The following is a 27,792-nucleotide window of genomic DNA, read 5'->3' as shown; positions in this document are numbered from 1 at the left end:
AGAAACAAAGCATGGAAATCTTGGAGATGTAATAAACTAAACCCTGACTTAGTTAAATTCCGCCAGCTTCGTAATTTAGCAAAAAGCAATAATCTCTGACAAGAAAAACTTCTACTGTAACCTCCAGGAAACACATATTAACAACCCTAAACAGTTCTGGTCATCAGTAAATAGACTTCTTTCCCCAGGAACTGCAAAAACTCCTTCCCTCTAAATGCTGACCCAGAAACCCTCTCCAGACTGCCAATGCTTTCAACTCTTTTTCTCTGAAACTATTCAAACCCTAGCCAAACAAATGAACACTAACAACTCTCATATACCACCTAACAGAACTACCTCTTCCCTCAATTTCGCTCTAAAACCTATATCTACCTCTTTCATCTTCAAACTCATTCACAAACTTAAACCCTGCACCCTTCTGCTGACAAGCTCCTTCTCTTTTCCTTCAGAAAGCCGCTAAAGAAATTGCTTATCCTATTTCCTTACTCATCAACAGAACTATCCAAGAAGGAACCATCCCTGATATATGGAAAGTCTCCTATATTATACCACTTCATAAAGGTGGAAACTCCCTTGACCTTTCCAACTTTAGACCAATTGCCCTTCTTTCACCCCTTGCAAAAATAATGGAAAATGTATTCACCAGCAACTGGTACACCACCTCTCCCTCCACAACATAATAGCAAACTGCCAGCATGGTTTTAGACCCCATCATAGTACCACCACTGCCCTTCTCTCCTTTATAGATACTATCAACAAAATCGAAACAACCATTCTCTCTCCTCCGCTCTTTTCATTGATCTCTCAAAAGCTTTCGACATGGTTAACCACTCTCTCTTAATCAATATTCTCGAATCTCTTCCTTGTGATAAACTAGCCACAAATTGGTTTAAATCTTACCTTAACAACAGACAACAAGCAGTAATTTGGGAAAATCACATCTCTTCTCTCTTGCCCATTTCCATCGGAGTTCCCCAGGGCTCCATTCTAGGTCCACTTCTGTTCACCCTCTTTATAAACGATCTTCAGACTGCTATACCACAAGCTACCTGCATACAATATGCAGATGATTCTACCCTTATCTGCTCCGCACCTTCTTCTACTGAACTGACCTCCTTAACACAAAATACCTTTAACAAAGTAGAAACTTGGTTTTCTAAACGGTTTCTCCTACTAAATGCAAAAAAACTAAACTCCTCCTCTTTTCCCCACCTCTCGGTCCCCTTTAAACTTTACCATTTCTTCTAATAATGGCACTATCATCTCGCCTGATCCAACTACTAAACTTCTTGGAATAACCATTGACAATCATCTTTCCTTCGATCAGCACATAAACAACACCATCAAGGTTGTTAACAAAAAAATTGGATCCCTATATCGTATTAAACCTTTTCTAACCCCAGCAACAAGAACCAAATGTGCTCAAACCCATCTCCTATCTACTCTCCTATATGCTTCTCCCATTTATACCAACCTCAAGAAAAACAATCTTAACAAACTTGAAACTTGCTATAATAACATAGCACGTTTCGCCACTAGTAACCCCTTTAGGACTCACCACTGTATAAATCTAAAGCAACTTGGCTGGCTCGAATTTCAAAACTACCTAAAATTCCTCAACTCACTATAGCTCACAACATATTACACCTACCTGACAACACCCCTATACTCTCTCAACTCCTAATCCCGTATAATAATCTGAACTCGCTTGGCTCCTCTAGTAAACTTATGACTAAATCAATAAAGGCAAACAACACAGCAGGTTGTTCTCTTTTCACTAACACTATAGGTAAATGCTGGAATCTCTTACCTTGTGACATAACTTTGACTACATCCCTGCCTCAATTCAAACAGAAAATTAAACTGTACTACCTAAATCATTGGCTTTGTTTCTGCAGTACACCAGGCTAACCTTTTTCTTTCTCATACTACATCTCTCCTTCACTCTTCCTATTAGTATCTGTCTTATTTCTTCTCCTTTTACAGTACTAATCGACCTAGGTACATTCTATGTAAAATTGCTAATATGGTATTAACTGCTCATCGAAATGTGCTTCTCCTGAATCTATCTTGCATTCTGTGTGATGTTATGATTTTCTAATTTGTTACTTATAAACATTTGTAATATTTTGTAATGTACTTAGTATTTAGTGGAGCTTTTCTCCTCGGGCCTCTGCTGAAAATGGACATGTATCCAGCCAGACTAGCCCGGTCAACAAATGTAAAATAAATGTAAAATAAATAAAATAAATACAAAGTGAGAGAGATGTATGGATACTTAATCACATAGTTCCGATCACAGAAGAATAATCATAGACTTTAGTATAGTATAACATACTTTCAGTCCACAAGAGAGTCGTCATAAAATTTAGTAAAATTGACCCACATTATAGGTAGAAGAAACAGTGATTTAGAGGATGAAGAAAAATTATATCAGAGAGGGGTTAAAAGCAGAATCTGAGTTGTGTGTGAAGTTAAGGGGGCTTGCACTATATTTCACAGTAGTAAGGGAAAGGACGGGGAGAAGTCTAATACCATCATGGAAGTATTGAGTAAAGAAAACTGTAAAGCAATTAAGACAAGAAGTATAATTTTAGAAGAGTATAGAAGAGGGAACAGATCAACAAAAGTACGTAGATGTGATAAAAGAAATGTGCAGTATTAAAACAGATCAGGATCTCTCATGTACTGTCACAAATAAACTAAAATTTTCAGCACGGGGGGGGGGGGGGTTAGAAGATATGCAGATAAATATAAAGGAAAAGTACAAAATAAGCAATTTATTTGATGGCCCAAAAAAGTTTTGTAGAGAATTAGGAAACAAGGTAAAAGTAATTGAAAGACAACAACAAAAAATAAAAAAAAGAAATAGATGCATTTTGGAGAAGTATTTATGAAGATCCTGTGGAACATAATAGAGAGGCTAAATGGATAGAAGAAGTAAAAGAAAGAATAAGATGTTTAAAGAGGTACAGGATATAAAATGGGATGAATAACAGCCAGAGATTGAAACAAAGTTAATAAAAACCTGTAATTAGAAAACCCAAGTTCCAGATGGAGTACCTAACTTCTGGTTAAAAGTATTAACATCTTTGCACGAAGTTTTAGCCTTGAGTAAGAACTATTCATATGTGCAACCTGAACAGACACCAACCTAGCTAACAACAAAAACAATGCTCCTACTTAAGAATGAACATGCAACCTACCCTAAAAATTATAGACCAATAAATTACCTTCCGACGATATATAAAATATACACTGGAATTGATGCCAACAGAGTTTGTAGTCATTTAGAAGAAAACTCAATTATGGCAAAAGAACAAAAGGGCAATAAAAAAGTCATATGGAACAAAGGATCTTTTGTTGTTAAAGTCATAGTGGAGAACTGTAAAAAGGGGAAGAATCTAAGTATGGCATGGATGGCCTGCAAAAAAGCATTTGATAGTATCCCACATTCATGGATAAAAGAGTGCTTAAAAATGTACAAGATACATATACCCTACACTGATCGGCTACATTACAGTGACCATGAAACCGTGGCAGACCACTTTGCAATTAAGCCATGAAAAAGGACAAATTATTATTCCATGGTAAATATTCAAAGGGGGACATTCCAGAGTGACTCTATCACTGCTGTTATTCTATCTTGCCATTATCCCATTAAGCTATCTACTTAGCTTAAGCCATAGCTATAATTTGGCTCCTAGTAAAGACTTCTCATCTTTTTGTTGATTTAAAGCTGTATAGCTCATCAGATAAGGAACTGAAAGCACAACTGCAAGTTGTCAAAACGTTTTCAGATGATAAAATAATGTCATTTGGTCTTGATAAATGTGCAAAAGCAACCTTTAAAGCAGGAAAACTGCAGCACCAAGAAAACATCAGTTTGGGATAAGAATGTAATATAAAAGAACTTGAGCAAGGAGGAGTGTTTAAATATTTGGGAATTGATGAAAGATCAACAATAAAAGATGAACAAATGCGAAACAAACTTAGTAAGGAATACTTCAGAAGACTTAAATTAATCCTGAAAACAGCATTGAAATCTAGGAACCAAATCCAAGCTATAAACCAATTTGCTCTTCCTGTCCTAATTTACAGTTTTGGAGTGACTGACTGACCCCAAAACATGTTGGATTGATTAGATTGGAAAACAAAAAGGATGCTTCATGCTCACCTAATAGATCTGCAATCGTGGGACTGCACACGTTTGCTGACCTCACAAGACCCAAACATAGCAAAAGTTTTGAAACATGAGGAGAATAAATCTAAGATGACTTCCCAAGTTTCTATTGAATTGTCAACAGCTTAGGTTGTTGAATACTGAATCATCTTTTATCAATATTTTCTAACCTTATCTGATTAATTTTTATAGTTATCATGTAATATCTGTACGCTCTACTAATTATCCTTTTTGAAGCAGCACCTTCTATTCTTGGCTCAATTAAAAGCTCTATGGTCTTTCACTTAGCACCCCCTATCCTTTTCTCTTTCCTTATACTGTTTTATTAATCCTTGATACAAAGGCATTCTCTACCCTGTAACCCAAACTCATGTTTAACCTCATTCCACTCTATTACCTACTCCTTCCAAGATATTTATTTCCAATATATTAGCTCCTTTGCTATCTTCTTCCATGAAATTCAAACCCCTTCTCACCTATTTTCTATACCTTAAAAGTAGACATCCCAGCTGGCAAAAATCTCATTTCCAATGCTGGCTTAGTTCTTAGAATACCTTCTGCTAATTTATGAATACAATGTTTCCACCTTTTCTAATTTCGCCAAGGCTTTAGGGTTTCTAATACCATGACGGGAATGGATCCCATTCCTAAGTCAAAGTACGATTAAAGTTCAGGAAATTAGTATTGTTTTAGTCTTTGTCAGCCAAAAGGGCTCTTCACAGCACCCGCAATGTGCCCAGTAATGACTCCTCCTGCAATTCGTACAGAGTTACATGTATTGGTAACATATCTAAATATGATTGTAGATTCTTTTTTATAAGACCCAGTGCTCCTACTACTACTGGGAAATGTCTGGGCATCTTTTTTCCACATTGCTCTCATTTCTGCCTGCAAATCCTGATACTTTATGACTGTCTCTCTGTATGCAAGACACTGTAGTCACTAGCTGCAGCGATTTCAATGATCAATGCTACTTTTATCTTCTTTTCATGGACCACTATATCCGGTTTACTAGCATCTATCTTTTGAGCTGTTGGTAATGGGTGATCCCATGAGATGTAGACTTCATTTTCTATGATGCTTTGTGTCTCATGTTTCCAGTGTTTTTCAGCCACTTCAATACCATAATGTTTGTACAATCCTCAATGCAGCAGTCTTGCCACATTATTGTGCCTTTCTGTATACAGTCCTCCTGCCATTAGAGTGTCATAATTACCAACGAGGTGTGCAACTGTTTCCAATTCTGTTTTACAAAACCAACATTTGTCCATTTCTTCCACATGTTCAGTGGACTTTTGTAAACAAACTGGTATGTAGCCCACTATCTTGGACCAACAATATTAACTTTTCATCTCTTGGTTACAATTCACCTCTCCTTAACCAGTCCTGCATTCAATCCTGATCAACATGAGGTTCTTCCAGAAGTTTTCTATACTTGCAATTATATTTATGCATTTTCCACATTTCTGGCCTTCTCATCTGGTCCTTCACCTTATATTCTTTCTTTTGTTTTTTTGGCAAATTCAGTTGCTGCCTGATTTTTATCTACTTCTAGTTTGATTTCCACTCCCAAATGACACCGATATGTGTGTGCTAGACTAAGCACGGAAGTCACGTCTATAACATAACATCGACAGCTTAGGTTGTCGACTCCTAAAACCGACACGTAAGCATCAAAAGCTAACAATAACGAATGGCCACATCATCGAATTCTTTCCTTGGGAAAGAATTTGGGTGGCCGTCCGTAAACAAAATAAACAAACACACCCAAACATGGTCGGGGGGTTGCGCTCCCCACACCCCCATAACTAAATATACAACTCCGAGATCACTCTACATTGGGGAAAGGGCAAATTCCCGAAAATGGCCATGCAAATTCTTTCCCGAGGAAAGAATTTGATGATGTGGCCGTTCGCTATTGTAAGCTTTCAACGCTTCGGTGTCTTACAAAGCAAAAATGGGAAGGAAGCTGTAACACTACCAAGCATAAGTATGCAGCAAAGTCTAGAAGGTGTAGGAGTTCTGCTCTGGTGTTTTTAAATCGCAGGTCAACTTCTGAGGGATTTTCCTCAGGTAGATAGTAACTGTTAACAGTGTGATGGGAAAGAGAGAGGGATTTGGGATTTTATCAGTAGATCAATCATAACATTTGTATTCTCTGATAGAATAATAAGGTTAATAAGGAGGAAATATGCATGGTCAGCGGCAAAATTAAGGTGGGGGGGCTCCTCTCTGATAGTCTGTGTTTGAACTGAATAACCGGGCAGGGATGTGCTCTTTCTCCTCATTGTTTGCAATATGTTTAGAGCCATGAGCAAAGAAAATAAGGGATTCACAAATTCAAGGATATACCAGATGTGGAAACCAAGAACAAGCAGCACCCAGGTCTAACTTGTGATGGTTTTTCCTCAGGTAGATAGTAAATGTTTGCAGTGAGGTGTAGTACTAGATCTGACCTTAATGTAAGCAGGGGGTGCTTAACATTTGTTATGATCGGGTCTTGCATCACCGCATTACTTATCTGATTTGCCTTTTTTCAAATATCCAAGTATAATCACTGCTTTCCATGCACTACAGGCAATTTGAATATCTGACAGAGAGTTGATATTATTGGACTTTCCCGTGAGTTGGGCAGATTTGTACTTAGTCACTTTTGTTATTGGGGAAAGTCAAATTGGGTTGCATTTCTCATTTTCAGTGGCTCAGAAAGAAAAGCTCCAGAAAATGTAGATGTACCATATAACAAAGTTTATTTAAACTTTAAAGTAAAAACAGTGCACAAAAAATGAAATTCATTAAAATGGAATAAAGTGGGACTATCACAAACATATAAGTTCTAATTGCAGCATTCATGCACATTACAGAGCATCGCTGGAGCAGGAAATTAGTAGTATAAATGTAGTAACATCATTAAGCAGTAAAGAATGTTAAACATATGGGAGCTAAACTAATGTAATATGTGTTTATACTCCTGTTGAAATGTGAGCTGACTGAAAAATAATACATACCTTTCTCACAGGAGGAGTGCAGCAAACTTACTTCATTAAGACATTTAAAAGCTAGTTAGGAGGAAATGGTTTAGTAAATAAGAATAGGAAATATTGAGTATTTTTATCATGGAGACTTGCACCAGTTGCTGATTGCATTGTGATTTAGATGTAGTTTGAGGATGATTTTAAAAGCAAGGGGGGTGTTATTCTGATGTTGAAAGGAATGCTGTTCCATAGTTCAGCTATGCTTTTTAGTATTAGGAGTCCCCGTGAAGGTGCATTTATATCTATATATATCTATATATATATATATATATATATAGAGAGAGAGAGAGAGAGAGAACAGGTATAAAATCAGGTGTGCTTATTAAGTGGTTGTACTCAAACTGATGGGCTCAGGTAGTGGACCCATTCCTGTGTGGTTCATGACATTATGATGTCCTTCTATTCCAATGTTGCAATATTCACTGGTGGGTTTACCATTCTTCCCATCAGTTTGTTCGGCCAGGTTTCCAAAGCTTTTTCAGTCCCTGTTGGTGCGTCGGATGTCTGACGTGTAGGCTGGTACATGGGCCATAAAAGTGACATCTGTGCGCACCAGTGTGTACTTCAGAGAAGTAGATACCAAACAGGAGAGGTCCCAGGACTGAACCCTGTGGTACTCCACTTGTCACTGCTTTGAGGTCAGATTTGGAGTCTGCAACTTTTACAGTGTGGGTTCCGTCAGTAAGCCAGTTGGCACCCCATCTTGTGACGTAGGGATTTAAACCTAGTTTAATGAGTTTAGCTATAGTTCCAGAATGGGGGATGGTGTCGAAAGCCTTGACGAGGTCAAGATAGGCTGTGTAAACCACCTTACCCTCATCTACAGCTTTGGTGACTGCCTCAAAGAAGTCAATCAGGTTCAGGAGGCATGATCTGCCTTTCACAAACCCAAACTGGGTGGGATCCAGAGTTTGGAGGTTACCAATGTCTTTGATTATGAGTTCCAGGATGATACGTTCCTTGGCCTTGCATACCAGTCTCGTCAGGCTAATAGGGCGATAGTTCCTGGGATCAGTGGTGGCTCCCCCTTTGTGGAGTGGGATAACAGTTGCTGTGCGCCATTCAGTGGGCACAAAGCCTGAGGCGAGGCTATTATTGAACACAGTGCTTAAGTGGGGAGCCAGTTCATCTAAAATGCAGCCTGGGATATTGTCTGGTCCCATGGATGCTGTGTTTTTGGCTTTAGAGAGTGCAACTTTTACCTGCGTAGTTGTGATTACAGGGAGTCTGCATTCTTCCTGTATAGTTATGGGCCTTTTAGGGGGGTGAGGAGGGGGTAAAGCTAGCACTGAACCTATCTGCTAGGATGTTGGCAGTAGGATGTTGGCAATGGTGATCCTGGACATCAAAGATGCCTCCCTACATATTCCAGTAAAACCATCCTCCAGAAAATTCCTCAGATTCAAAGCAGGCTCCTTGCATTTTCAGTTTTGTGCATTGCCGTTTGGACTCTCCACAGCTTCAAGGGTGTTTACAAAATGCCTAGGCCCAGTCATTGCTTACTGCAGAACAAGAGGTATGCAAATTTCCCCATACCTAGACGATCTACTAATCCAGGCAGCAGACAGACAAACCCTCCTAGCCCACACAAAGGACCTTCTGCTCCTGCTGCAGTCCTTAGGATTCCTCATTAACTTCCCCAAATCTAATCTAAATCCTACACAAGACATTGTCTTCCTAGGATGCAGAATCAGAAGAGACCTCAGGATGACCTTCCTACCTCAAGAAAAAGTGCTTTCCCTGACCCAACTCCTTCAATCTGCTTTCCTTACACCCAGCCTGACAGTGAAGGAATTTCACAAACTTCTTGGCCACATGGCTGCCACAGTTCCTATGCTGCCACTGGCAAGATTACACATTAGAAAGATGCAGTGGTATCTTCACTCAGTATGGACCCAGCATTCTCACCCCCTAGAGTTCAGAATCACATTTCTACCTTGCCTCCACCAAGAGTTAAAGTGGTGGATGGCCCAGGTGACCCTAAACCCGGGTCTCCCTGTACAATTGCCCCCCACCCCCTCAGATCATGCACACAGACACCTCAGATCTGGGATGGGGAGCAGCATTAGACACAAGGAAAGTACAAGGTTTGTGGAAAAACAAGCACATATAGTGGCATATCAACATCAAAGAAATGTCAGCCATACTTCTGGCCTTGCAGGCCTTTCTACCTTTCCTCAGACAGGGCATCCTGAAGATCTTCACATTAATACCACAGTGATGTGGTACTTGAATAAGCAAGGAGGGACCAAGTCCTACCTCCTCTGCAGACTGGCCCTTCAGGTATGGGATTTAGCTGTCTCCCAGGGGATCACCCTACAGGCAGCCTGCATCCTGTCCCAACAAAATTGCCAGGCAGATTCCTTAAGCAAAACCTCCTCAGACAAGGGAGGTATTCCTAAAGTTGATCCACAGGTGGGGTATTCCACAGATAGACCTGTTTGCCTCCTCCACAAACAGGCAACTGCAGAGCCACTGCTCCAGAACATACGACCCAAAGACTCTTCAAGCAGATGCCTTCTAAATGTCCTGGAAGGGGAAGTACTTGTACGCCTTTCCCCCCTTCCCTCTGATACAGAGAGTCCTACTGAAAATTCAGCTAGGTTCTCCAAAAATCATGTTGGTGACACCCTTTTGGCCAAGGCAACACTGGTTCCCCCTACTTCATCTATCCAAGGGCAATCACCACAATTTACCCTCCTCAGTGGATCTACTCACACAGCACCAGGGAACACAAATTCACCCACAGTGGAGACCCCTACATCTCTCCCTGTGGCTGATAGGATTCTGATTCCCTTCAGACACCTATATAACTAGGACATGCTCTCAGTCCTGCAGGAGGCCAGGAAATCTAACACAAGGAAATCCAATCTCTCTAAATGGAGAAGGCTTTCTATCTGGTGTCAGAAAAGACAAATAGAGCCACTGGACAGCGAACTGCCTCTAATTCTCTCTTACCTTTGTGAACTGCTAAAGACAGGATTGTCTTACTCTTCCTTAAAGGCACATCTGTCAGCCATTTCTGCCTGCCTGCCTATGGAGCCCCCCATTTGCTTCCAGGCTTCCAGCCAAACTATTCCTAAAAGGTGTTCTACACCTAAGACCCACTAGGAAACCAACTCCTTCTCCCTGGGTTCTTAATTATATGCTGGAAAAACTCACTCTGCCACCCTTTGAACCAGCTGGTAAGGCAGACTTGAAATTTTGCACTTGGAAAACAGTACTGCTAGTAGCTTTAACATCAGCCAGGAGGGTCTCAAAGCCCTCATGTCTACCCCACCCTTTCTAGTTTTCCATATGTACAGGGTCACCCTGAGGATTAATCCTTTCTTCATCCCCAAGGTGGTTAACGACTTCTCCCTTAATCAGGCTACTCACTTGCCCACCTTCTTTCGTAATTTTTAGGGAGACGACGAGAGAGTTCTTCACTCCCTGGATGTACACAGGCAACTCCGTTTCTACTTGCATAAGACCAAACCTATATGCAAATCAGACCAGCTGTTTGTTTCCTTCCACCCCAGGGCTTTGGGGAAAGCTGTAGGGAAGCAAACTATTTCTTCTTGGATTGCTAGGGCAATCTCATTTTGTTACTCTCACCATGCAAAGACACTAATGGGCAATGTCAGAGCCCATTCCACAAGGCCCATGGCTTCCTCTTGAGCCTTCTTTAAAGGTCTAGACACTAACTCCATTCTGGAAGCAGCTACTTGATCATCTATGCACACCTTCGCCAGACGCTACAAGCTGGACCACATTTCCAGGACCAGAGCAGGATTTGCCAGGGCTGTCCTGCATAGGTTCCTGGAATCCTCATCCAGACCACCACCCAGCCACCAGTGAGGTTTTGTACTCACACACTAGTGAATATTGCAACACTGGAATAGAAGGACATAGAAAAGTTGTGTAAAATCTTACCATAACCATAGATGTCCTTGTCTTCCATGTTGCAGTATTCCTTCCCTCCCCTCCATCTCCCTGTACTCCTTGCACTTGCTCGCCTCGGGTGCTACTTGAGCTATGCTATCAGGACTGGCTCTGTCTGGGGCCTCTTGGTTCTGAGGACTAGTGCGCGCAGACGTCACTTTTATGGCCCATGTACCAGCCTACACGTCAGACGTCCGACGCACCAACAGGGACTGAAAAAGCTTTGCAAACCTGGCTGAACAAGCTGATGGGAAGAAGGGTAAACCCACTAGTGAATACTGTAACATGGAAGAGGACTGTGGTTATGGTAAGATTTTACACAACTTTCCTATATGCTAGGTACGTGCACTCCTGAGTTGGGAGCTTTTCAGAAGAAATTGTTGAGTTGAAGAGGAAGAGAGGATAAACCTAATCGTAAATTCAACAAGGAGTATCCCCTATTATTCCTTTTCATTCACTAGGAAAGTCCACCCTGGGCATGAAGCATCTTTTCATTACTTACATTGATAATATACAGATGATGGTGTGAAAATAAGCATGTCATTCTGCTGCAGAGGATAGCATTGTGAACTGAAAAAGAAAAATATTGAAACTTACCTTTCCAAACAGCTCTGTTCTTTGACACATTTCTGGATTGAATCTTGTCAAAGGTCTTCGTCTATTCAGAAGAAAAGGCAGACATTTTAGAGTGGTGCATTAAGCCAGACCACTCTACTTAGAAACATGTTTTTTCAGGGCTCTGAGGTTAGTATCATTTTTGCATTTTCTCAGTAGTAAATGCAAGATTAAACATGAGGAGAGTACAGTAGTTAATAGAAAAAAAATGTTGGTATCAGGTCACAGGTCTTCTGGATTAGAATAACTCCATCATTCCAGCAGTTATAAAGGAGTACCTTTGGTGGACAAAATCATCTTCAAATTTTGAGCTTGTTAACTCGGAACCTTAATCCTCTTTGCCATCACCCAGACTTACATATGTGCTTAACCATGTTTTGTATGGCTTTGTGTTTTAAATGTCTGCTAGTTTGTACTACATGCAAGTATTTCTGTATTCCATGTGTTAATCTGCATTCATCGCCAGTTTGTTTTATTATGAGTTATTATTCTGTTAACATTTTCACTCTTCCTTTTTATGTATTATGTGTTGTGGCTGCAGGGGTCCAGTTTGGATCATCTCACTTTGATGGTCAACTAAAAAGTAAATAATGGCAGGTATGATTCGTTAGAGCGTCTTTTCACCATGCACTGTCCTGCCGGTGCTGGCACTGTAACTGCAGAGTCGCAGACTTTAAATGCCTTGTCCAGTTAAATACATTACTTTTGATAGCATACTAGTGGCAGTCTGTCACAAACTGTTTTTCTTTCCATGCAGGTATGACCCAAAAGAGAACAAGTGGACCCGTGTTGCCTCCATGAGTACAAGACGACTGGGAGTGGCAGTTGCTGTGCTGGGAGGCTTCCTGTATGCTGTAGGTGGATCTGATGGGACCTCTCCTCTCAACACAGGTATGTTCCTTCGTGCAAAGTATTTTTCTCAATTCTTTTTTTTTGTTGTTTCTTTCACAGCTTTCTATTGTTCTGCTCTGCTGTCATTGGAACTTACAGCTATTGGTTTGGTATAGTGAGTGAAAGTATGTTGCTGCTCTAACTAGAATGGCTCAGAAGAATGGGCCCCTTCCTTTATCACACAGGATTTTGGAGGACATGTGAGACATTAAAACCTAGGTCACAAGTCATTTTTGGAGTCTCAGAACAGTATTATAAGCTACTTTGGCAATGGGATCGGAGTCCTAACTCTTAGAGCAGGGAAACCAGGTTTTAATAGCTGTTCAAATGGCAAAGGAGATAGTTGGGAGGAATGGGATGACATGGCTTTTGGCTTGCCCCATAATCCTGTGAAATCTGTAGGGACTGTCGCATTGCTACCCCTTGGCTAGTGATAGAAGCATAACTGTGGCCGTGGCTTCAGAGAGCTCACTACATACATGTGTACTTGGGACTAAGTGCATAGCAGGTAGCTGTCACATGCAGAAAAACAGGTACCGTCTAGGCAGTCAATTCCATGTCCAGGGACACTGCCTTGCATCGTGCCACACCATGCTGATGGGGGAAGACAGTCCTGTTGTGGAAGTGACAAACAGGAAAGTTATGCAAGTTGTGGCTTTGGGAAGGAGGGAAGTGTAAAACTGGGGATAAGTTTTGGGTAGGGAGTGAAGTGATTTGTTACAGAATGTTTTCATTACAGGCTTGTTCATGCCCAAATTTTACATGATGATTGTATTCTGAATTGCTAATGCACCAGAAATGTCATTGTTTCATTTTACTTGACCCTCATTAGACCAATCATTGAGTACAGTATCTCCTTCAGTATGTACCCTACTAGCAATATGCAGTAACTGATGCATCTACATAGCTTCCTCACAAAAAGAATACATGGTGTAGGAAATGTCCTATATGGGCCACCTTACAGGCTTATCCATTTACGGAGATGTGTCAACCCATCAACAGCACTTTGAATGCTGTCCGATGAACAGAAAAAGAGTGAAATGAAATGAAATTGTGTTTCACTGTTGCAGTCATTACTCTTGGGTTATCCTGCTGGCAAGCTACCCGCAGTCGGCCTGAATTCCAAAGTCTTGGTCCGGTGTCTGTTGCTGTCACCTCTTCCCTGAAGTCAGTGCGCCAGGGGTGTAAAAGATGCAGCTGACACCATTTTCTTCAGTCTTTTTGCAGCGCGGTGCCCGAGGCAAAAGCAGTTCGCAAGTGCCGGTCGGAAAAAGTTAACAATTGTATTTCTTGTGGGAAGCAAATACCTCATAAGGATTTTCATTCTTACTGTATTCCTTGCTTACTGCGGTGGTGGTGCTGTGGTAGCATTGTCGCCTCACAGTTAGACATTGCCCATTCGATTCTCAGTTAGAGCGTCTTCTGTGTGGCGACATGCGTGAATGGGTGTTCCTTCGCTGAAGGTTGTGCATTAGGCCCGGCAAGCCAGTACATAAAAATCTACTGCCAATCATTAGCGGACCGGAGTTCCGCTGTGGCCACCCCTAACCGGGAAAAGCCGAAAGACACAAAAAACTGTATTCCTTGCCTAGGCCCTGATCATGACGTTGCTAGCTGTCGGTTTTGTGCTAGATTTAACCAACACACTATTAAGCGTCGGTACGATTTTGCCTTTCATTATTTTGGCCGAAGGTTTAATTATATAATGCTGTCGGAACAGCCAATGACCAGAGTTTATAAAAAACAAAAGGAAAAGGACAGGCATCCGAGGTCCAAAAACGACAACGAGGCTTCCGCTAGGCCAGTCACCGGTTCGCCGGTTCTCAGTGAGGCGCTTTCGCAGCCCCTGACACCTGCTACCGACTCCCACGTGGAGCCGACTAGGCCTCTGGATACTCAACCCTCAGAAACTATTCCCTCAGATGGGTCCAGAGCTTCTGAGCAGGCATTGGCTTCTGATGGTGTTTTCAGACCTACACAATTATATGTCAAGCCTACCTCAGCTGCAAAGACTAAAACAGCTCTAAAGACAAAGAAACAAGTACAGCATTCTCCTGGACAGAATTCCATGCCTAAGAAACAGATGCTTAAAATGGCCGAAGACCTAATTACTTTGATCAGGGGTTCCCATCCCCCTCCTGATAAGAGGCCTAGGCAAGAGACAGAATATGACTCTTCTGATCTGGTTTCAATTTCCTCTGACTCCTCTTCTGAACAGGGATTCTCTTTTCCTCCCTATGAGGATTCTGATGCTGAAGAATCAATTCCTTCAGCCTCCCCTCCTGAGGATTATTCTTTTGGGGAAACCCTGCATACCATGAGGGAGCATTTTCACTGGGAGAGCCAAGATTATTCCGAATCTAAGAAAAGGCTCAGAGATTTTCTTTTACTGCCTCAGCACAGACCTCTTGCTATTCCACCTGTTCTAGACACTGTAGATGATGTATTTTCAGAGTCCGGCCTGTCTCCTGACTCTCTACCCCCTGCACCTGCTAAGCCAGACAGATACTACAGGGTTTCAGACTCATACATTTCTATATAAAAACCCTGCTGCTGACCCAGAAACTATTTCTCAGGGTCCCAAGGCTTCCACTGCAAAAAACCCTGTCCCCTCTGATAGGGATTCTAGGGCACTGGACAGATGGGGGGGGGGAGTTTGCACTTCTGCTACCTTGGCTGTAAGGGCTTTAAATTGTCAGTTTCATATGCTTAAATATCAGCAATACTTAATGTCACTGCTTAAACAGAAAATGTTGACAAATTCTGAATGTTCTGATAACAAGGAAATGCAGGATTTATTGCATGCAGCTGAACAAGTGGGAAAGCATACTTTGCAATGTGGTTTTGATTCACTGGAGGCCTCTTGCAGGGCCGCAGTTACGGGTTCTGTCATTAGAAGGCATGCTTGGTTAAAGGAACAGAATCTGCCTGATCATGTTAAAGCAAAATTATTGGATGCTCCATTACAGCATGATACTTTGTTTGGTGTTAAGGCAGAAGAGGTGTTGAAGAAAATGGAGGATAAAGCGAAGTCCATGCAGACAGTTAAGGATTTCCTACAGGTACAGCCACCCAGATTTAGCAGGAACTGGCCAACAAAGAATTGGTCCTTTGCAATGTCAGACGAGCCACAAAGAGGCAGATACAGATGCCCCAGAGGCAGATCCTAGCCCCAAGGCTCATACAGGCCTAAACAATGGGGTACTTCTACCTCCAAAAGCGGAGAGGACAAATCACAACCATACAGGAAACAGTCCCAATGACTTTCCTCTGCCAGAACCAAGCACCTATCTTTTGGCAGCCCCCTTAGAGGGAAAACTAGCACTTTTTTCACCAAATTGGCACATGATTACCCAGGACATATGGGTCTTGGAATATAGTGTCTCAGGGCTACAGGTTCCACTTTCACACCCCTACCAAGAGCAAAAGGTATGCCAGACCTGCCACACAATCAGTGGGCAGAGGCACAAAAGCAAGTTTCATCCCTCATGGACATGAGGGCCATTCAGCAAGTACCACAACAAGAGCAGGGACAAGGATTTTACTCAGGACTTTTCCTGGTGCCCAGAAAGGACAAAGCCTGGAGACCAATACTAGACCTGTCTATTCTAAATACATTTCTGGACGTTCCAAAATTCAAAATGTTGACTCTGCAGCAGCTACTGCCCATGCTGGGCGAGAAGGCTTGGCTCGTTACTTTGGACCTAAAAGAGGCATACCTGCACGTCCCAGTCAGACAATCTTGCAGAAGATTTTGAGAGAAAAATTTTGAGAGAAAAATTGCCATGGATTCAAAGGACAATCATAAGGCCTTTTTCAGCTATGTTAGGAACCTGGGTGGAAACTCCCAGATATGCTCAGAATTAGTCCAGAATGATACAAAAATCACTGAACCCACAGACATTGCCAACATACTGGCAGACAGGTTCAGTGCAAACTTCACCCCCCCCCCCCCCTAAAGGAGAGATAACTATCCCAGCGGAGTGTAGCCTCCCAGACATCTCAAATGCGCAGGTGAAAGCTGCTCTCTCTAAAGCTAAAAGCACAGCATCAATGGGACCGGATGGTGTCCCTGGCTGTGTGTTACACGAGCTAAATGAGGAATTAAACCCGCACATAAGGCAGCTGTTTAATCTCAGCCTTACCACAGGATACGTGCCCAAGGAGTGGCGTACGGTAACTGTGGTCCCACTCCACAAAGGCGGTGCCTCTACGAACCCTGGTAATTACCGCCCCATAAGCTTAACAAGTCTAGTCTGCAAAGCTATGGAGAGGATCATAATGGAGCTCATAAACAAAGATATAGGGGACTTGCAGACATTGGACCCGACCCAGTTTGGCTTCGTCAAGGGAAGATCATGCCTTTTGAACTTGGTCGACTTCTTCGAAACAGTCACCAAGGCCATTGATGAGGGAAAGGCAGTCCATAGAGCCTACCTTGACCTTGCAAGGCTTTACACAATACCCCACTCGGGTATTGTAGAAAAACTTACCAGCTTAAATGTAAACCCATATGTCAAGATGGGTTGCAAACTGGCTTAAGGACAGAACCCACAGGGTTAGAGTTGCTGGCGCTATGTCAGACTCCAAGCCGGTCACAAGTGGTGTCCCACAGGGCTTGGTCCTTGGCCCCCTATTGTTCGGCATCTACTTCTCAGAAGTACAGGCCAACATGGGAGGACTTTGGCTGACAAAGTTTGCAGACGACTGCAAACTGGGCGCCATAGTGGAAAGTGCATTGGACACGGATATCCTTCAGAAGGGACTCACGGAAACAGCTGGTGCCAGAGCCATGGCCTGAAGTTAAACGCCAAAAAATGTATAGTCATACCCTTCGGGAAAAACAAGGTAACCCCAAGCTACCATATAGGTGGCAATCCACTAAGCACAGAAGAGGTTATCAGAGACCTGGGGACCCAGGTTGACAGTGGCCTTTCTTTTGACACTCACATTGCTAAAGTGGTTAGAAAGACCTTCTACATTGCCCACCTGATCATGAAGGGATTCACATCCAGATCTAGTGAGGTCATTGTTCCCCTGTACTCTTCACTTATCAGACCAATGATCGAGTACAATGCCCCATTCGGGATGTATCTCACCCGACATCTGCAGCAATTGGAGAGACCCCAAAAGTTCCTCACCAAAAGGATAAAGGGACTCCAAAATCTGTCATATGCTGCCAGATTGAAGAAACTCCAGCTCTATTCAGTCGCATACCGTCTGCTCAGAAGTGACATGTGCCTGACATACAAGGCCATGTCCAACCCAGAATTAATGGATATGCTCCACCTCAAAAAATCCAAATCCACCAAAACCACTAGAGCAAGCGACTTAAACCTTAGCATGGACATAAATAGGACGTGCTGGAGGGATAGATTTATCACTCAGAGACTCCCTATGCTGTGGAATAAAATCCCGGTCCATGTGAGGCAGAGTACCTCGCTGGCTCTGTTCAAGAGAAATCTTGACCTGTGGATGGGAGAGTGTAGGTTTACCCCGGGAATCATCTCTGTGTCACTGCTGGACAGAGGCACAACAAACTAATGGGCACAGTATTTTTTCATATAAGGGGTGGTGTAAGCCACAAAAATTAGGGCTAGGCTTATAAATGCCTTAGGGCAGATAGCCTAGTATAAACCTATGAACCTAAGATACCTCAGATTCATAGCTGGCTCAATGCACTACCAGTTGTCTGCACTGCCCTTTGGCTTATCTACTGCACCCAGGGTCTTCCCCAAATGCCTGGCACCAGTAATTGCATTTTGCAGACAAAGAGGAATTCAAATATATCCTTACTTGGACGACTGCCTTATTCAAGCAGAGAACAAAGACATTCTATTACAGCATCTGGCGTTTGTAAAAAGATTACTAATTTGCCTAGGGTACACAGTAAACGAAAAGAAATCAAAACTAGTACCCTCTCAAGAGATAATATTCCTGGGTGCAAGCTTAAATACAACTGCCCAGATGGCTTATCTCACACCAGACAAACAAAGACAACTGACTTCTTACTTCAAAATGTTGGCAACAAAGACCCAGTTATCTGCAAGAAAAATTCTGCAGGCTTTGGGCTTCATGGCATCCTGCATTCTACTAATTCCGTATGGCAGACTGCATATGAGGAAACTACAATGGTATCTAAAAAGTGTTTGGAGTCAACATTGCCACAGCCTGGAAACATTAATTACCCTCATTCCCTGCCTGCAACAGGAGTTTCGATGGTGGGCACAACCATTCACTTTGCCCACAGCCAGGCAGACACTAACAACGGATGCATCAGATTATGCCTGGGGGGCCCACATGGCAGGAAAATGTATTCAGGCACATGGCCCACAAGCCAGATGCATCTTCATATCAATCAAAAAGAGATGCCATCTGTTCAGAATGCCCTGACAACATTCAAGGATCTACTTCATCCAGGACAACTACTAATAAGGACAGACAATACTACAGTCATGTGATACATAAACAAACAGGGAGGCACACATTCCTACCCCCTTTGCAGACAAGCCATGACTTTATGGGACACCGCATTGACTCACGTTCACCTGCAAGCACAATTCCTGCCGGGAAAAATAAATACTCTGGCAGACGAACTAAGCAAAAACCTCAGGGATCCCCACAAGTGGAAACTGGATCCACAAGTCTTCAGCATGATAACACGGAAATGGGGATGCCCAGACATAGATCTATTTGCCAACTACAGAAATTCTGCACAAGGATTTACCACAAGCAAGCATGGAAAGTGGATGCCCTATCCTTTAGCTGGAAAAACCTAACAGTATATGCCTTTCTTCCACTGCCTCTCCTCCCCAAGGTACTCCTAAAGGTCAGACAAGAGAAGCCAAAAATTATACTGATTGCCCCAGACTGGCCATGCCAGCACTGGTACCCAATCCTAAAGAACTTGTCTCAAGAGCCAGCCTGGACATTGCCTCAAACTACTCACTTACTGATCCAACAAAACAATCAAATCCTGCACAGCCACATCAGGACCTTAAATCTGGCAGCATGGCGGGTAATGTAGCCATTCAGAACACTCCACTCTCCAAAGCTGTAATGGATGTTATCTTGGAGACCAGGAGGCCCAGTACCAGAAAATGTTATGCAGAAAAATGGAAGGGATTCTGTGCTTGGAACCAGGAACAAGGAATTGACAAGTTTGTACCAAATATTCCTCAGATGTTACAATATTTAACTGAGATGCTGGACAAAGGCCTATCCTTTTCATCAATTAAGATTCATGCCTCTGCCATTTCAGCCCATTGCAATATGGAACCACCTATCTTTTCTCATCCTTTAATAAGACAGTACCTTACAGGGGCCAAAAACATAAGACCTCCAAGTAGAGCACCAATACCTGCATGGGACCTCAATTGTGTACTGGAAAAACTCACTCTGCCTCCTTTTGAGCCAGCCTCAACAGCTGATATAAAATTCTTATCCTGGAAAACAGCTCTTCTCCTAGCAATAACCTCTGCAAGATTAGTCTCAGAGTTACAGGCACGCATGGCTGTGGAACCTTTTATCATTTTCCATCCAAACAGGGTTTCTCTGAGGATGAACCCTACATTTATGCCTAAGGTGGTGTCCAGTGTGGCCCTTAACCAAACCATTCACTTGCCTACCTTTTATCCAAACCCACAGAACAAGGGTGAGAGACTTCTGCATTCTTTGGACGTACACAGATAGCTACGCTTCTACTTGGACAGAACTAAAGCTTTCAGAAAGACTGAGCAACTTTTAGTGGCATATGCTGCAGGATCACAAGGAAAGGCTATCTCAAAACAGACCATTTCAAAATGGATAGGCCATTGCATTTGTTTCTGCTACTCACAGCATGGCAAATCAGTGCCTAAGGGTGTTAGGCCACATTCTACCAGAGCAGCAGCCACTTCAGCAGCATTCCTCAGAGGAGTACCTACCAAAGACATCTTAGAGGCTGCAACTTGGAGTTCAGTGCACACTTTTACAGAGCACTACCACTTACCTCTCTGCTCTAAATCCAGAGCAGGCTTTGCCACTGCAGTTCTGCAGGGCCTCATAGCCTCTCCTAATCTTATTCAGCCCAGCCACCCATCCTCAACTTTGGGATTCAACCCAAGAGTAATGACTGCAACAGTGAAACACGATGAACATAGTACAGTTGTGTACCTACCATAAATGTAGATGTTCGAGTGTATTCACTGTTGCAGTCCAAGTTACCCTCCTACCATCCCCCTTTCATTTGCTGAGTCTTATCTGTACTTCTCTATTCTATACAACCTATGTGGTGTATTTGTTTGTAGATGAAGGAAATGTTTATCTTAGTGCATGCATGTATTTGGCATAATCTGTTTAGCCTACCTTTTTGCGGGCACCTGACATCTGGAGCAAGAAAAACTGAAGAAAATGGCATCGGCTGCATCTTTTATACCCCTGGCGCACTGACGTCAGGGGAAGAGGCGACAGCAACCGACACCGGACCAAGACTTTGGAATTCAGGCTGACTGCGGGTAGTCTGCCAGCAGGATAACCCAAGAGTAATGACTGCAACAGTGAATACATTCAAACATCTACATTTATGGTAGGTACACAACTGTACTTTTTGCATAACCTCAGAGGTTAAGTATTTTTGCAGGGGAGCAAGTCCTTTTGCACCTCCCATTGTGGGGTGACGCACACACACAGGCACACGCACACACACACACACGCACACACACTCACTTAAAATGTAGTCTGAGGTCGTACAACAGTGGAGAAGAAAGAAAATGCCAGTGTTGGTAAAACTATCTGCACTCTTTTCTTGTTGATTGGACAGCATTCAATTAGAGTTGCCAATGGGTCAACAAGATCCCCCCCTATACTCCCTCTCCTACAGACTGCTGAGATGCAATTTATGCATGGCTTACAAAGCACCCTCTGATCCAGCTCTGATGGACCTACTGCACATCCACAAAAGAAATAGCATCAGAAATAACCAATCCAGGGATCTACACCTGTTCTGTAATGTAAATAAGACATGTTGGTGGGATATGTATGTGTTTCAGATGATACCCCTTCTCTGGAACATGCTTACTACCCACGTGAAGCACACTTCTTCCTTGCACTTGTTCAAGCATAACTTGGACAGTAGATGGGGAATTTAACATTTACCCGTGGTCTGGCAGCTATGTCTTTGTTAGAAAGAGGAAGCTGGTAAATGTGTTACCACTCACTCCCAAGCTATACGTACTCCCTATAAGAAGCCATGGTATCAAACCCTGCCCATTACAGCTGGGAAGCATGGCTAGGCTTAAAAAGGCCCTTCAGGGTTCAGCTGTTGGCCCTGTAATCAGCTATGAATCAGATGGATAGATTAAGAAAGCCACTGTTCTGCTGGTGTGGAATTTTGATCATATGGACACAGAGAGACGGCAGAATGAGAAGACCAGGATGGTGAAAAGGAACATACCATAATTAAATGGTGATGTAATCTTGGGTTGTGGCTGAAAACGGTCAGTTGACCAGCTCACCTACCCAGCTGTCAAATTTCAGTAAGTAAACACGGCAGAACTAAGCCATCAATGTCCCCATTATAGTTCAAGACTTTTTTCCTGAGTCAAGGTAGGTTTTAAGCTGACCCGGCTGTGCAGATGCACACAGTGGTTTGGCAACACCAGTGACCTGGATGCGGGAACTAGCTGTGGACTCCCATAGTTCCACTGAACTGTGTACTGTTTGGTGCCTCACAGCTGTTCATGAGGCACCAATCAGTACACAGTTCCACTGAACAGTGTACTGTTTGGTGCCTCATGAACAGCTGTGCTACCACTGGTGATGGTGGAGCTTGAAATCAGTACTTTGCTACCCTCTGCTGGAGAGAAGACAACTAGCAGTTCATGCAGCAGAAATCATGAAGGTGGTAAACCTGAGAGCATGCAGTTGTCATTGTACAGCAGTATGAAAAGCTAGCACAGTTCCCTGGCTCTTTAACTAGTAAATGCAATATTTATCTGTCCTGGCATGTAAAGACTTCAGTGTTGGGGGGGGGGGGGGGGGCAAAGCCTTTGACAAGCTGGGGAATGAATTACAGAAATAGCCTCTTTGTGGTGCTGGACAGGCAAAAACAGAAGTGGAATAAGAAGGGTAATGATTTTGAAGCTTATTTTCTTGCTCCGTACTCTGTATAAAAATGATGTGCTACTGCGTTACTCTTCTCCCATCGTACTTTGGCACTTAAAGTTTTACATCTCATTGTTTCTTGTCATCTTATGGTGTGCAGTCATGTGACCTCTCTCCAAATACCCATGTGCATCCAATTTAATATTTTGGTTTTAGTTGTATATATTGGGACCCATCTAAATATACAGATCATTTTTTTTCAAGTTGACATAACTTGGTATTCCAGATGAACATGAAAATGTGGGCAGGACACTAAAAAATTACATTACTCTTTGCTACCAAAGTGTTTACTGGATCTTTTAATGTCTGCCTGATTGCATCCAAAACACAAATAGCTGACTCTGGTTTAACATGCTTTCTGAAGACAGGTACCACATGGTTATATCTCATCTAAAGCAGAGTGCCTCATGCTAACATCCCACATGAAGGTGGAGGCACATACTAGCTGAAGAAGCCATCTTCAAGCTGATGAAAAATGTCTCATGCTGATGTTGTATTACGTATACCTTGAATTGAATCAGAGACTGTGATTTTTTTTTATTTTATTTTGTACATTGGAAAACGAATCATCCTGTTACCTAAGAAGTGACCTGTGTCTGGAATACAAGGTAGGTACCCAGTACTGATGGACCTACTGTCATCAACAAGTCAAATAGTGTCAGAAGTACTCAGTCTAGATGTGGAAACCTCCTCTTCAATATCAACAGAGTGGTTTGGAGGAACAGGTGCATCTCCCAGGGGATACTGCTGCTCTGGAACAGACTCATCATCCACGTAAAGTAAAGTTCATCCCTTGCATCTTGGATCTATGAATAGGTAATAGAAATTTATCCCAGGACTGCCCCCTGTACTAGTAATGGACTGAGGCATCTCTTAAGGGCTTTATCGGCCCCCTAATATTATGGTGTGGTCCCAGTTATTCTTACTAGGGTTAATATATAGTTATCGACCATAGGATGCGTAAGACCAGTCTAAAACCAAATGGGTTGGGTTAATTCGAGCACCAAAAGGGAAATTGTCTAGGCTTAAAATTGCCCAGAAGACAGTTAGCTTTGTACTTATGTTAATGCAGCATAGTTTGTTTTATACGTTCATAGGTGGTGTTGCATCACTGCTGTTACAGACTGGTTAGAAACACCTTTTCTGCTTGACCATATTTTACTCGAGGACCAGTTCTGTAAGTAGTATGTATCAAAGGGAAGGTGTCATTCCAGAACATCTGGAAGCATCGTTAACAATAGGGAACCATCCATGCCCCCTCAGCCCATACCTCCTACCTAACTAGTATGGAGTCCCTGTGCATTAAGACAAACACCATTCTTCTAGTATATTTTCAGCTACCCTTCCATTATCTGGGAGACTTGTACAACCTCAAACATGTAAGCCCAGACATGTCTAGACTTCATCAATATAAAATTTCTGGCAAACTAGTCTGCACCCCAACAAGAGGACCATAAAATCCTGGACTTGGTCCTTGCCAGTATAGGGCAGCTTTGTTGTCACTTCCTCACTGGTCATATCAGACCACATATCAGTCCCGTTTGCCATAACACTGAAGCCACAAGCATTGTCCAGTATCTCAGTTTTCAAGAAACAGAGTACAAAGGATTAGCCCAGGTAGAATCACTTTAGCTAGCAGATCTAGGAGACTCGTCTCTCTCTGATACCCTCCTTGTGGGAAGAATAAAAGTCCTTGTTGAAGTTTCAGGTAGTTTATTCAGTTAAGTAGGTAAATGGACGAGTGTTCTTATTCTAATGAAAAGAAGTAAAGGAGAAGACCTAACCTAGAGCTGAGCTGATATGAGTTAAAAGTAGCCACAAAGTCGACTTTAACCATGTTATAAACCTCAAAAACAATGCACAGGACTGCTCAGAGCTAATAATAAACAGTCACATACTCTGATCCAGTAGATGTGGACAAATTTACATCAAACTTCACCTCTCTCCCCTCCTGTATTTTTGGATCCACATACTCACATGTACACCTCTTCCTCAGTTCTCCCAAGAACAAGTCCTCAAAGCACTATCCAAAGTCAAAAACACTACTTCCATGGATCAGAGTAGTATACTGTGCTGCCTACTGGTCAGACTGAAACAGTACCTGTCAGACCCCCTACAGAGGCTAAGTATCAGCCTCAAAGCAGGCTTCATGCTGGATGAATGGAGGACAGTGATAGTAATCCTCTTGCACAAGGGTGAGACATCAACTGACCCAGGTAATTATAGACCTAGAAGCCTGACCAGACTCATTTGTAAGGCTATGGAAAGGATCATTATGGAGTTAATAAATAAGGACATAGGCAGCATACAACCTCATGAGCCCAACAACTTTGGATTTGTGAAGGGGGAGATCATGCCTGCTTAACTTGGTTGATGACTTTGAGAAGGTTGCTTAAGAAATGGGTGAGGATAAATCTGTACATAGTGCATATCTAGATTTTACAAAGGTGTTTTACACCATCCTACCTTCAGGCATCATAGATATAGGTTCATAGGTAAGTACTAGGCTATCTGCCCCAGGGCATTTATAAGCCTAGCCAGAATGTGTTGGCTTTCGCCACCCCTTTAGATTAGTCCCTGTGCCTCTGTCCAGCAGAGCCATTAGTTCCCTGTGCCATTGTCCAGCAGAGCCATTACTTCCCTGCGCCACTGTTCAGCAGAGCCAGTGCAGTGATCCCCGGGGTAAATTTTCTCTTTCCCATCCACCCGTCACGGTTTCTCTTGAAGAGTGTTAGTGAGGGGCTCTGCCTGATGTATATTGGAATCCTGTTCCAAAGCATGGGGAGTCTCTGGGGTAGGAATCTATCCCTCCAGCATGTCCTATTCATCGTTGTGGTGAGGTTTATATCTCTAGAGCGTGTGGCTCTCTGGGATTTTTTTTTTTTTTTTAGGTGGAGCATGTCCATCAATTCTGGGTTGAAACGGAAAAAGTGAAATAAGCAAGAGTGATAAACTGAAACAATTTAATATTGTTAGCGCTTTCGGAAAAGACAATGCTCTTCCTTCCTCAGACAAGCAACACAAACACATGGGCGTAGTAATATAGTATTGCTACGTCCCAATTATTCCATTAATATAAATATTGCAATATTTACTCTTACAAAACCAAATGTATTAAATAAATCATATTAAATTAATAACATGGTCAACATTGAAAAACTCTCTATTAAATACTAATTACAAATTAAAAAATAAAAAGGTTATAAAACAACACTAGCCACCCCAAAATGCTTTAAGTTTACCTATAAAAGCAAAGGAGAAATAACAAACTTATATATGTCATACTATAATAGACCTTGTTTCTTGAAATAGATGGTAATTGATAAACAGGTCATACTAGACAATAAATAATAAAAACTGGATCTCCATATACTTAAATTATGTAACAACATGCAGATGTTACCTTTTCAAAGCTAACAATTTTAAAAAACATTTAATGGAAGCCATTTCATTAAGGCCTGGGGGCAAGTATGCTGCAGTCTTAATTTGCCAAAATAACTCCTCTATCTCGAGTTTGATCTGCCGTGGGAGACAACCGTACTTTTTAATAATCCCATGTTCCAGGACAATGTCGCTTGGTATACTCGTTACCAAGACGACATGTTCTTATTATGGGAAGGCTCCATTGCTACAGTACATGAGTTTATTACCACCCTAACTTCTTTAACGAACTTTCTGGAATGTACTTTTGACTTGCAAACCAACACCGCTAGCTTCCTAGATATTCATATTCATAAAGATCTTGATAATAGCAGGTTTAGAAGCACCATTTATAGAAAGGCTACATACTCCAATTCATTCCTCCACTTTTCTAGCTGCCACCCCTATTACCAAAAAAGAGGAGTTGTTAAGGGGCAGATGGTTAGGGCAGCTAGAATGATCTCGGATGAGATTGATTTTATTGAGGAATGTCATTTATTGGAGAACATGTTTTTAAACAGAGGGTATCCCACTACCCTAGTTTCTAACATCTTCGCTGAAGTTATTACCAAAAGGCAACTAGGTTACTTCAATCCCTTATTGACTAAGGATCATGATGCTGAAGATGAAATCCTAAGGGTTGCTCAAGCAGACTTCCCCATTAAAAAAAACTCAAAATTTTACAATCAGTTTCCTTAGTACTTACAATTTAGATTCTGCTCCCATTAGGGACATTCTCAACAAAAACTGGACTCTCATTATAGAGGACAGTAACTTGAATAAGATCTTTGGAGATCAAAAATTACTTATAGACGGGGGCTTAACTTGAAGTCACTTCTTGAGTATTTTAACAAGCCATTAGTCGTAAAAACTAAAGCTATGATTAAATGTGGTGCAAGTCACCAATGTAGACACATCAACACTTCTTACCAATTTAGAATACGTGACAAATGGTACAAGGTTCAGGGTAAATATTCCGGCGACACTAAAGCAGTTGTTTATACTGCTTGTTGCCAAGATTGTAATTCTTTTTACATTGGGAAGATGGAAAGAAAGATCAAACAACGCATTTATGAACATCTATATGTTATAGGTAGGAAAGATATGACCAATGCCTTAGCCAGGCACATAAATGAATTTCCAGATCATAATTTTAAGTTCACAATTTTGAAACAAATAGTACCGGATGTGGGGGGGGGGGGGTGGGGGGGCCATGGCAGATCAAACTCGAGATAGAGGAGTTATTTTGGCAAATTAAGACTGCAGCATACTTGCCCCCAGGCCTTAATGAAATGGTTTCCGTTAAATATTTTTTAAAATTGTTAGCTTTGAAAAGGTAACATCTGCATGTTGTTACATAATTTAAGTATATGGAGATCCAGTTTTTATTATTTATTGTCTAATATGACCTGTTTATCAATTACCATCTATTTCAAGAAACAAGGTCTATTATAGTATGACTTGTATACAAGTTTGTCATTTCTCCTTTGCTTTTATAGGTAAACTTAAAGCATTTTGGGGTGGCTAGTGTTGTTTTATAACCTTTTTATTTTTTAATTTGTAATTAGTATTTAATAGAGA

At 42.0% G+C, this 27,792-nt stretch overlaps 1 protein-coding gene across 3 annotated transcripts in view; it reads left to right on the top strand.

Moving 5' to 3' along the window:
* Nucleotides 1-27,792, top strand: part of KLHL20 (kelch like family member 20) — a 1,442,445-nt gene that overhangs the window by 1,186,535 nt on the left and 228,118 nt on the right. For all 3 annotated transcript variants that reach the window (XM_044085231.1, XM_044085232.1, XM_044085230.1), the window contains one exon: nt 12,515-12,648. In XM_044085231.1, coding sequence (XP_043941166.1) covers nt 12,515-12,648 — 134 coding nt within the window. The remainder of the gene's footprint in view (nt 1-12,514; nt 12,649-27,792) is intronic.

This window comes from Protopterus annectens, chromosome 10.part0 (assembly GCF_019279795.1).
Source record: "Protopterus annectens isolate FY-2018-M chromosome 10.part0, PAN1.0, whole genome shotgun sequence".
Taxonomy (NCBI): Eukaryota; Metazoa; Chordata; order Ceratodontiformes; family Protopteridae; genus Protopterus; species Protopterus annectens.
Note: the sequence above shows the minus strand (reverse complement) of the source record. Positions and strands in the feature narration are given on the sequence as shown.